The sequence below is a fragment of the Scleropages formosus genome, chromosome 2 (genome assembly GCF_900964775.1).
Source record: "Scleropages formosus chromosome 2, fSclFor1.1, whole genome shotgun sequence".
NCBI lineage: Eukaryota > Metazoa > Chordata > Actinopteri > Osteoglossiformes > Osteoglossidae > Scleropages > Scleropages formosus.
In genome coordinates this window covers 5,748,082-5,760,229 of record NC_041807.1, presented here as the reverse complement: position 1 = coordinate 5,760,229, position 12,148 = coordinate 5,748,082, and the positions used below count along the sequence as shown (strand labels likewise).

Here is a 12,148-nt window from a genome sequence, read left to right as displayed (position 1 = left end):
TATGGAATGGTACTATAGTGATGAAGACAAACTCATACAACCATGAAACCCAAATAAGGTAATATATATTAAATAAATTACATATTAAAATGTTGAAAAATAAATATTACATTGCATTTTTAATATATACAATTATTAACTTATTATTCATTACTTAATGTCAAACAAAAAAAAACAAGTTATGAAGACACATTGCTTTTCAAGGACAAAGCTGTCAAGAGATCATGTCCAAAATGGCATTCCAGTGTTATTTATAAAACCAGCTACTCAAGGCTGCTTTTTCCTTTCTGAAAGGTTACTAAGATTAGCATCTACTACTGGCTCATTCCCATAACTGGGCTGTAAAATTTAGCTCTATATATTTAGGCATGTAGTCTTCTATTACTCCTCACATCTTAGCCAAGAAAGTGCAACTATATTTAAACAAGAAGGACAAACACAATACATTAAATTAGACAGAGCCATCACTATATTATCATTTCACCTATTATCATTTTCCACTGTCTCATCCATTTCCAGTTTAATTTACTAGTGAGCACACATTTTGCCAAAACTTCATAAATATGAATCAATACAGCTGTGTCTTCTGCAGAACATTATTGTATCGCATTGTACATTTATCAGCCACTTTTCTCCAAGGCAACATACTTACAATAGCAGGTACACTAACTAAACTACCTACAGTCATTCACACATCTGTGCAGAAGAGCAAAGTAACACACAGGAGTTACAAGCAATTTAGAATCACCAGTCCACCTGAAACATACTGTATCTTTGGATTATTTAGCAGATGCTTTTCTCAAGAAAGAGTTCCAGTGAACTCTATGTAGGGTTATCAGCCCACACACCAGCTACACCAAGGTAACATACACTGCTAGATATACTACTTACAATGGGTCACTCATCCATACATCAGTGGAACACACTCTGTCTGTCCCTCACACACTATGGGTGAACCTGAACACTATTTCTTTGGACTGTAGGAGGAAACCCACACAGATTGAGGGGGGATTGAACCCAAGTTCTCTCACACCACCCAACTGCTGTGACACTGTGCCAGCTATCTCCCAATACTTAATGTTATTTGGTTCTTACCACCATGCAATACAGCCAGGATTGACTAGAGAAACACCATTGTATGCAAATGTGTAACAAATCAGTCAATGCTTACAGAGGGAGCCTGAACCCACAGCCTTTGAATCACAGTCCTAGTGTTTATAACTACAAATTCAACATGCACACCCTAGCACCACAGAGCCTGCAGGTACCAGGACAGGAATCTTGCTGTCATATTCATTGTTATTTGGTTGTTACAGCAGAGCAAAGTGGAAACCTTGGCTTGTCCAGTGTGACGTGCCTTGGGCTAAAAGCACAGCAATGACTTTTCCTCTCATTCTCATCTGTCATCAAGCCCTTGTGTTTTGTTTAAATGATAAATTACTACAGCGTGCACTGTTTTTTAATTATTTCTTTACATATTAAGGGTTGGATTTTCAGGATACACAAATTTATCCTGGTTTTACACTACTTACCTTCAGTCTGTGATGACAATACGGACCCAGTGAAGCCCAGTACTCTATTTAATTGTATGGCTCTGTGGTGCAATGGACAGCACATTGGACTTCTACTTGGAAAGCTTAGAGGAGTGATTCAAAGGTTGTGGGTTCGAGTCCCACCAGAGTCATGCCTTTTCGACCTACTAAGATGTTAAAAACGTTATGATACAATAATTTTGATGGTACTAATTTCGGATTAAATTAGACTCAGTTTAATAATTAAAAGATCAACGCTTAAAGGATATTGTCCCTGGGAGTAAGTGACACATACATTTTTAATTCAGTTTCCTAAATAGACATCACGTAAGTGAGAAATTGTTTTACAGTTTATAGCAACGTGTAATGAAGTCCCTAAAACTGCCCTCGTGGTGTTACAGTAAATGTGTTCCCATCGGAAACTAGAGCTATCAACGCATTTTAAGAACTGTGGGGATGTTGCTTTTTTCAAGATAATTTTGATAGTAAAGACATCAGTCAAGCGTGATTGTAGTTGTATTCAGTAACAAAAAAAAATTTCTTGGAATACGTGCCGACCAAAACAATAACTCGTCGGAACTCTGTGTAAAAAGGTCATAACATTTTGTAAGTCGCTTTGTTTGGGAAAAAAGCGAAAGCTAAATAAATGTTATACAGAATCACAGTCGTTACACATTTGAGGTATTTTTAGATGCGCTTCGATTACACCATTTTTGTTGCTTTATATAATTGCCCAGTCCAACGAGCGATATCTGCATTTAGAGCTACATTATGTAATTACGTTTTTTTGTACTTCTTCAAGTACGATAGTTTTTTGAGTTTTTTTATTAAACAATTCAAACACTCACGCTACAAGGACATAAATCCAGAAAAATCAAACCTAGCCAGGGGAAATAAACAAAAAGGACAAACAAGTGGTAAAAAGAAAAATAAACACACAAAAAAATTTTGAAAACACTCCATTAACCGGAGACATTGCAACACCTTAAAAATATTACAATAATGTACCGTCTTAAAGGTCTTTTTATTATTACACTCCTTGATAGTGTTATGTACTGCGCAAATTTGTGTATATGTTATTTAATGATTATTAATAAATTAATGATATATGCTTGTTTCTCTGTTTTTCTATCCAAATATAAGAATCCAAACAGTACATGCTCATATAGCAAAGCAAAATGCTTACACAGTTTATCAATAATAAATTAATTTAGAGACATCTCTCAACGCCTTTTTGGTATAACGACAGTGCCAAAGGAGGTGAGGCACCGTCTCTGGGTGCAGGTTGTATCTAATGATGTGTCGCTGTCGGTGTCACACAGAACGTCCCCACAGGGGCTGTCAGCGGTGGCCGGGCGCCCCCTGTCGGTCTGTCTGGGTCAATGAGCTGAGCTGTCAGGCTGTGGCCATCTGTCCCTCCGATGAGTCCCGCTCAGCGGACCTCGCAGCACCAAGCACAAAGAGCAGCTTGGTCAGGCATATTCAGTAATAAAGTACAAGCTTCTTTAAAAAAGTGACATTTGCAAAGCGCTGCGTGTATAAAGTTACACTGTCACATTTACATTATAATAAAGACTGCTGCTTCTTCCACTACCAGGCTGTGGCAAAGAATGAAATGGGAAGATCATTCATCACCTATTTGGATCTTCTAGCGCCATATGACCAGCCGTGCTGAGTGAAAACTGTTAGCAAAGCGCTCTTTTTAATAGCGCTCATGGTTTTGTTCTTTCGTTGTGAGGCAGTTCCCGTGATCTCGTTATTATTTATACACATAGCCAGCTGAGTAATTCAGCGCCGGGTCACCCGAGTTCATTAGGCTGCTATTTGTTCACTCGTCTCGCAGATGTTCAGTTCAGCTCCACGCCCTAGTCTCTTTTTTTGGTCATTTTGTCATTACGGCTCTCGAAGCCGTAAACCGTGACCGCTACCAGCCTTAAAGTGGCGTCAACCGTACGCCGGCGCCACTACAGGTCGAGCCAAAATGGCCGCTGTTTTCCACGCCCTCCTTTTCGTCATCACGCTGCCGTCTTTCGGGGATTGGTGACGCTCCGCACCGCCGAAGACGCTCTTAGCAACTAGCAACGAAACCTCCCGGAGCTTCTGCGAGCGAAACAGTAATTTATGGGCGCACCGAAGAAAGCCAGACGCGAAACGCGAGGGCCGTATTTCCTAAAGAACGCATCCACAGAATGGTTCTGACATACGGGGCGTGTAGGCTTTAATGACAACTTTTTCAGTCCGGATGGAGGAGATATTTTGCTAGCTGGCTAAACCGCACGCCACGGGTGACAATCTGGAGAACAGAACTGTGTGTACACATAGAACTCGATCGATTCGTCTCTCTCTTTTCTTTCGTGGGGATGAATGCTTCCGAAAGCGAAGGGACACCATCGCGCACACTGGACTGTGATCGCCATTCGTGGGGATCTGTGTGTTTCTGAGAGATCGCCGAGACAGCCGCCCGTGGGAGGCGCGATCTCCCGCAGGACGTGTGACGGCACGGAGAGAGGGACGAGAGAAAGACCACCGAGGCAACCGAGGCCCGCTGCTGCTGCTGGGTTGCGCCTCAGGTGGCAGTTCCCGACGGAGCCGATTATTTATTGTTAATAAATTCCAAGCCCAATTATCTAGGCATCATCAGAGTAACCGCACTACTCGTGGTCTTAGTTTTAATTTTTCCCCGCTGGCAAGTCGTCACGTGGAAGCTGGTGGTGGCCTCAGTTGTTGATGGCAGTGTTGGGGTCCAGGAGCCACACTGAGGTCACAGGTGATTGGCGATCACTGGTCACTGCGGGTCACACATGTTGTCCCCGTTTGCGCTGCGCGCCCGCGTCGCGTCGCCGCCTTAGTTTCCTGGAGCAAGGCTCTCTGTGGGTGGCCTCCCAGCGCTGTCCCGTGGCCGCCGCCGCGCGCTCCTCCGCCGCCAGATTCCATTCCGTGAGTGCAGCGGCCCTCGAATGACACGCGGCGACTTTAGGAGACGCGTGTTACAGTTTTGACCGTCTTCGGGACGTGCGGAGGATGCTCAGATAAAACCTTGACGCTTACAGCATTTTCTCCGGGACGGTTTTTCTCTTTTCACGGACACGCACAGCGGCTGTAGTCTCAGCCTGGAATCATGATGATACTGAGCAGAAAACCAGACGGTCCCATAACAGCAGGTAACCGCTCGCAGTCCGCCGTGGATCGCGGAAAATCACTTTAAAATGAGGATTTAGAGGATCCGTCCTCCTGTGTGTCTGTCTTTGTAGCGCAGTTGCAGTGTTATTTGGAGACAAAGCCAAGGTAAAACTTAGGAAAATGAGTACATGTGGGCTGGCTCACTCACACACAGTTAACTTAAATTCTGTTAAAAAATATTACATTTTTGCTATAAACATTTTATGTTTCATGTTTCTGCCACACTTCTTGTTTGAACTTAATATTAATCGTGAGATTTAGTTTTTTTTTTATTTATTTTTTTTAATTTTAAAATCACATTAAGATTTATCCAAAACTGAAAAGAATTAAAACCAGGTACTGAAGTATTTTGAAACATTGTCATCAGCTGGAATCAAACACTGTGTCCTGAATGAATTCCTAACCAATTAATTTTTTTGTGTAGTTAATACTTATATTATTATATACTATATTTATATTATGTATTATTATAATAATACAGGGGCTGGCTGGTAGCGTTGTGGTTAGAGCTGCTGCCTTTGGATCCAAAGGTTGCAGGTTTGATCCCCTCCCTGGGCTGTAGTACCCTTGAGCAAGGTACCTAGCCCAAATTGCTCCAGTAGAATTATCCAGCTGTATAAATGGGTAAATAATCTAGATAGATTCACACTGTAAGTCACTTTGAAGAAAAGCATCAGCTAAATGAATAAATGTAGTATTTGTACTCTTGTTCTGGAGCTATGCATCTATACAGAACTGATGGCTCCCACTGACAAGGCTGTTTTGCTGAAATAAGCATTTATCCTGAAATTTTTATTTATTTTCATCTGAACAACTTCCAGCAGAAGTTATATCTATTGTGTGTTGAGGGGTGGCGTAACATTCTTGTGTTATAAGTTACTCTAAGAGTACGTCCGCAGCATCCAGGAAACCTGCTTTTAACTTTGAAATGTGACCATGGACCTGTTTTGTGCGCATGTGACATTTATCCTTGCTTCTCATGAAATGTCTTTTAAACTTTTAAGAACCCATGGAGGACCAAACACTCCAGAATACGTAGAAAGAGCACTGGATCAATAATTTAAGAACCGTCATAATCGACTCTCCAAAGAAATCCGTTGACAAGGATGTTATGCACCAGGTGTTAATTTGTCAAGGATTTCATGTCTCACACAAACTGTTGTCACCTCTCTTGCTCTTTAGTAATCAGAAAATGATACTGTCAGGAAAAGGCGGCAAGGTTAGTTGCTTAAAAACACTTGGAACCTGTGACAGCGAACTTAATTTTTTAAAATGATGAATCTTGACAGAGTGAGTTAACCCTTTCTTCCACAGGCTACATTAGAGGGGACTGTCAAGCTCAGTGGTTACAGTGTAGTGCCAGTGTCTTAGTAGCTGTCACTGAATGTTTTGTATTTTTTCCCCACAGCACGACATGCTGATGGCCTGTATGACTCCTACATGCGCACTGATCACATTGCAAGCGAAGACACACATGCTGTTGACCACAGCCCGTCTGGGCTCCCCCCACTGCCCAAACACACAGTAAGTGTCTGTCCAGCATGTAGTTGCTGCACATGATCGTGGACAGCTAGGGATCTTGTTTGTGTGGTGGGTCTCCCAAATGCTCAGGGTGCCTGGAAGTGCCGAAATACTGGAATTTTGTTTAAGTTAATGCATTTCAGAATCTCAGTGACTGTATGTACACAGAATAGGTAAAAATAGTACATTTAAAGGTAGACGTTTTTAACAGTTGTGGGCAGCTTTTGTGAAACAAATTTTCAATTTCAAATGGTACTGCTGGCTAAAGGAGCTTGCTTTCATAATTGGTGGGGATTATCAATGCTGGATATTTTTTTTTTTTTTTTTATTAAAAATTCTTAGCTTCATAGCTCACACACACACACACACCAAGGCTTTAGAGATTGTTTTTTTTTTTTTGATTACCCTTACAGCTGCCTGTCTGTCCTGAATAGCAGTGTCACTGAATGTGACCCTATTTAGGATATAGTTGGTCTTTATCATGCATCTGTGAGCATGTTGGTATGTGCATATTCCCCACCCATTTCACATATGGCATCTGAAGAAGTTGGCCTAATCCGATGAACAGCATTCTTGAACACTCACTAACACTGATTCCTGCAGTGTCCTGTAGATTGTTTCGAATCTGAATTGTTACAGTTCATCCAGTACTTAAGTTTAACCTGGTCATGTTTCAGAGGTGTGTTGTTTGTCTCCCATTTGGTTTTTTTTTTTTCTTTTTTTGGTTAGTGTAACTTTCGCGATGAGCTTCCTTGCATCACGGTAAATTTGGGGAGTACAGAGTGAGCAGCACAGTGTACGAAACTAAGTTACACAGAGCCATTCTTTTTGATGCTAGTTTTAAGTAGCGGTTGTGTACCCATGAAATGTGTATACTGCTTTCTTTATTTGCCATTCTCCAGTCAGACTACTAAACCAACTTATAATGTACTGAGCACTCAATTGATCAGTCAACTCAGTTGATCGGCCACAGTGGGGGTCTGTGTGTACATGTCAAGGATTTACACTACACAATTTACTTGGCATTAATTTGCCTAGCATTTGCCCTTACCCAGGGTAAGTAAGACAATCTACAGTTTTATCCATTTTAAGCAGCTGATTATTTATGGTCTTGGGATTTAATAACACGGCAATATTTGAAGATGCCGAACTACATGTAAATGAAACAAATTTGTTCTTACAAGGCAATTCCTAACTCCAAGTTTACACTGATCTGTGTTGCTTTCTGATCTTTTTATATGTTTAATATGTTTAGAAAGTGCTTCCTTTTGAATTAATTCATAGCAACTACCTGGTGTTTGAGAGCAAGACAGTTGACTTACTTGGCTAATTACAGCAATATTGCAGGATCCCTCTTCAGTTATTCTGTGCTGTGTACTCAGTGCTATTTTGGTTTTCCTTGTCCTTTTGTAAACTGGCTTTCCATTCTCTGGGCATAAAATTCCAACAGGTACATTGTAATGTTTATTCAGTTTTCCTATACATCCAGCAAAGTCAAAAGTGTTTTCTTTTTAGTAACTTTTATGCTAAGACATTTCAGAATCTTGTATATGCATATTTTGGATTTTTGAAGTCATTGCAAATTTTGAAGTTCACTGATCACTTCTCTGCATATCCTTCCGGCAGGGTGGAAACAAACTGTTGGTGAAAGACCACCATCAGATAGGTCTCCAGAGCGGACAGATGAAGGTGAAATATTTGTATGAAGACTCTTATAGCCGGAAGCTCAACGGTAGTAGCCTCAGCTCCTCAAAGCCTTCAGCTGCTCTTTCAAAGGAGAAGAGCGTGGAAAGGAGCATAGAGAGTAGCAGCTCTGCTAAGTCCTCTGACACCACTACTAAATCCTGTAAACCTGGTCAGGGGGCCATGACTCCTGAGCAAGCCCTGAAGCTCCATCGGCAACATCTAACCACTTTGGAACAACAAGAGATCCATAACTATCCTGAGATCTACTTTGTAGGACCAAATGCCAAGAAGAGGCAAGCAGTGGCAGGAGGCTCCAACAATGGTGGTTATGATGATGATCAAGGCAGTTACATCCATGTGCCACATGACCATCTGGCTTATCGCTACGAGTTTCTTAAGGTCATCGGCAAGGGCAGCTTTGGCCAGGTGGCTAAGGTGTATGACCACAAGATGCACCAACATCTGGCATTGAAGATGGTGCGTAATGAGAAGCGTTTCCACCGGCAAGCAGCTGAGGAGATCCGAATCCTGGAGCATCTGAAGAAGCAGGACAAAACGGGCAGCATGAATGTGGTGCACATGCTGGAGAACTTCACTTTTCGAAATCATATCTGCATGACCTTTGAGTTGCTGAGTATGAACCTCTACGAGTTGATCAAAAGGAACAAGTTCCAGGGCTTTAGCCTTGCCCTGGTACGCAAGTTTGCTCACTCCATCCTTCAGTGCTTAGAATCCCTGTACCGGCAGAAGATCATCCATTGTGACCTTAAGCCTGAAAACATCCTACTTAAACAGCAGGGCCGTAGTGGCATCAAAGTCATAGACTTTGGCTCCAGTTGTTTTGAACACCAGCGAGTGTACACCTACATTCAGTCCCGCTTCTACCGCGCGCCAGAAGTAATCCTGGGCTCGCGATATGGCATGCCGATCGACATGTGGAGTTTTGGTTGCATCCTAGCAGAGCTCTTGACAGGTTATCCACTCTTTCCTGGGGAGGATGAAGGTGACCAGTTAGCATGTATGATGGAGATCCTAGGTGTACCTCCCCAGAAGCTTCTGGAGCAGTCCAAGCGGGCCAAGAATTTCATCAACTCTAAGGGGCACCCACGGTACTGCACCATTACTACGCTTGCCAATGGCTCAGTGGTGCTTAATGGCAGTCGCTCACGGCGTGGGAAGATGCGGGGCCCACCAGGCAGCAAAGAATGGACTGTTGCGCTCAAGGGCTGCGACGACGCAACCTTTATTGACTTCTTGAAAAAGTGCCTGGACTGGGACCCCACCAGCCGCATGACCCCTTCCCAGGCACTCAGGCACCCCTGGCTCTATAAGCGACTCCCTAAGCCCGTTCCTGGGGACAAGGCTCTGGCTCCCAAGCGAATTACAGAGCATACCACATCGTTCCCCAGCATCACGGCCAAGCTTCCGCCAACCATTGGGCCTACCAATGGCAAAATGAGGACCAACATGATGGGCGACTCCAGTGGGAGCATACCTTTGCGAACAGTGCTACCAAAACTTGTCTCTTAGGGTCTTAGTCAAGGCTATGGACAAATTGTTGTGTAGCACTATTTTCAGTTTTTTCTTTCCTTTTGTATGTTTCTTAACAGAGTGCATGTCCACGCATCAGGGTTTGATTAAATTTAGTTAAGCAATCCCTCAAGCTGAGCAGTAAAATTGTACAAGAATAACCAGATATAAATTTATATCAAGCAGTTTTTTCATCAGCTAGTTTTTCTGAGATAGCATTTGTGGAAATATTTGGTTTTATATCCTTTTACACTTTTTCACAAGTGTAGTGTTTCAAGTAGAAGAGTATGGGTGGGAGACAGAGCAGATTCTGCCCACTTTTATCCACCTGTTCTGTTGTCTTTAGTGGTTCACACTATATGTGTTTTTTAATAAACCACACTTCCAGAAATACATTAGGGTCACACTTTTTTAAATATCCTCCTAGAAGTGCAATTTAGATTTCTGGTTTTAAAGGGCTCATGAAAATTGGTTATAACTATATATTGTAACTGATAGAATGATAGATTCATAGACCTCATATGAGAATTTTAAGTGCTGATTGTCATCAGACTTGTGACCCTGTAGCATTAAGGAATTGATGATCAGCAGTAGGGTGGTTTGTAAAACACTTGACAAAACACAGGTAATTGAGTGAAGTGGTCAAAGTAAAGATGCCATTTAGCAATAAATCAAACCCTTAAGCCATTTGCATTTTTGTTTTCTTTTTCTGAACTTGCATGACAGGTTGGTATCTATTTACTGTTTGACTCATATTGTGACCTAAAATGTTTGGCCAAAACAGTGCTGTCTGTGAAGGAGATGTGAATGAAGAAATGACTCACGTTGTTAGCAAGACAAAGAGTGACGTGGATCACATACTCTAGAATCATTTTAAGGGAACTTAGTTTCTGAGAACGGAAGAGTGTAGAGAACCATTAAGACACACAGTTAAATGTTTGCGTCACCCAGGTGCTGTGCTGTTCCCGACTGGTAACACCTGTTGTCGAGAGCCCCAAGGCAGGCAATAGATGACTGTCACAGGTGCTGTGGGGTAACTCAAAAGAGCCTTTTCTTAAAAGCACTTGTGAGGTTTCAATTTTAAGGCATAGGCTGGTCGGCAGTTGATTAACACAAGTGGTATAAAGATGTTTTTTTGGAAAATGATGGCAAGTAGAACTATTGTCCCTGGGTTAGGTTAAATTTCACATTTCATACCCTTGATTCGTTACTATCTTTTTAAAAGGATGCATATCACATGCAGTGGTGACTGAAGTTCATTTTTTTTGTTTCAGTAAATATGCTGAAGGGGAGCTATGGGGACAGCTCTGTCACCAAATTCTGATGGTTTCCAGATGCTTCTTGGCAGTGTCATTGAAGACTTGTGAATCTGATGATCAGCTGCTTGAATCCAAGTGTGTCTGTGCCTAATAACAGCTGGACTAGAATGGTTTGGAATGATAAATTGACATTGGGGGATTATCCCGGTTGTGGCTGTTGTGAACTTGGATCATGGGAACATCCACTCCTCCCTCTATTCCAGATTAATTCCTTTTGATTGTGCGATACAAGAACATGGACCAATCTAGGGCCACCAACGCAAGTGCCGATAAACTGACACAGCAGTGTCAGTGTCACCCACCTTCACCTTTGGGAGCTGGTGCTGATAGTACTGCCTGCTGGCTACTGCTGCTCCTAGTCCATAACTGTAGTGCCGAGTGACCTAGTTTCCTTTGTTTTTCCTGTCCACGAAGCCCCATGAAAGCTCTGCCTGAGTTTGAGGCTGCAGCATTAAGCATCGAGAGCAGCTCTTAGCAAAGCACGTGCTCCCAGCAGTCGCGTCTGATGGGCGCAGTGGTGAAGGCTGTGAGGCCATGCTTGTCAACAGGAGAGCGTCATCTTAACAGAGCACATTATTTGTCTGAGCATGTCAGCCTGAGTGTGTTCACAGCTACTGTAAATTTACGTAAAGATGGAAAAATTTCTTCACTGCAGTTCTAACAGTTAGTATGGATAGTTTTTTTTTTTTTTTTTTTTTTTCCCCCCCCCCCGACACACTCACCATTTGCATGACCATTACTTGGGTTCACAAGCTGAAGCAAAATAGCTAAAAGCCTAAAAAACATATGTGATCTGCAAGCTCAGGGCAAAAGGGATGACCCAATGCATTTGGAGTGACCCTAAGGGTTAAAGCATACTTCTTGGACCGGGTTCACAAACGATCATTCCTGGGGGTTTGTCTCCTGTTCGTTTCTCAGAGGATATTGCAGTTTAAACAGAACTATTTACTTTCTCCTCAGGTCTTACACTCATGTTGAAGTTCAATCCTTAGGTACCAATGTGGTATAATCCTTGATAATGACCAGGGTCTATATAGTAGTAGTGATCCCATCTCACAAGTAGACCTTAGTGCGTCATCTTTGTCTTTGAAAGGGCGTCTTTAGGCATAAGGAGCTGGGTGCTTTATTAAGGTTGAGCCGTATTTCTTTGTACAATGGAATGGATAAGTGAAAGGGAGCTGTTGTGTATAGGCCAGCAGTTTTCTTACGCCAGGAAAGTGATTGCGGGTTGTTGATTGTATGTATGGAGTGCTGACCGTGCGCTGGTGCGTTTTTCTAGGGACTCCCATCACTCACCACCTTGGTAACAGATGTGGGGGAAATGGTGGTTGGGCATTTGACCCTTTCCATACCAGCACATCCTCTTGGCACACACTCATA

At 42.4% G+C, this 12,148-nt stretch overlaps 1 protein-coding gene and 1 non-coding gene across 2 annotated transcripts; both read left to right on the top strand.

Annotated features, from left to right (window-relative positions):
- The first annotated feature begins 1,590 nt into the window (after nt 1-1,590).
- trnar-ucu (transfer RNA arginine (anticodon UCU)) lies at nt 1,591-1,684 on the top strand. Its single transcript has 2 exons — nt 1,591-1,627; nt 1,649-1,684. It is a non-coding gene; the product is annotated as a tRNA-Arg (tRNA).
- Nucleotides 1,685-3,592: 1,908 nt separating this feature from the next.
- dyrk3 (dual specificity tyrosine phosphorylation regulated kinase 3) lies at nt 3,593-11,468 on the top strand. The gene is made up of 3 exons (XM_018758521.2): nt 3,593-4,693; nt 6,121-6,236; nt 7,860-11,468. The coding sequence occupies exons 1-3, from the start codon at nt 4,651-4,653 to the stop codon at nt 9,447-9,449; spliced, it is 1,749 nt and encodes a 582-aa protein (XP_018614037.1). The 5' UTR covers nt 3,593-4,650; the 3' UTR covers nt 9,450-11,468.
- Nucleotides 11,469-12,148: the final 680 nt, after the last annotated feature.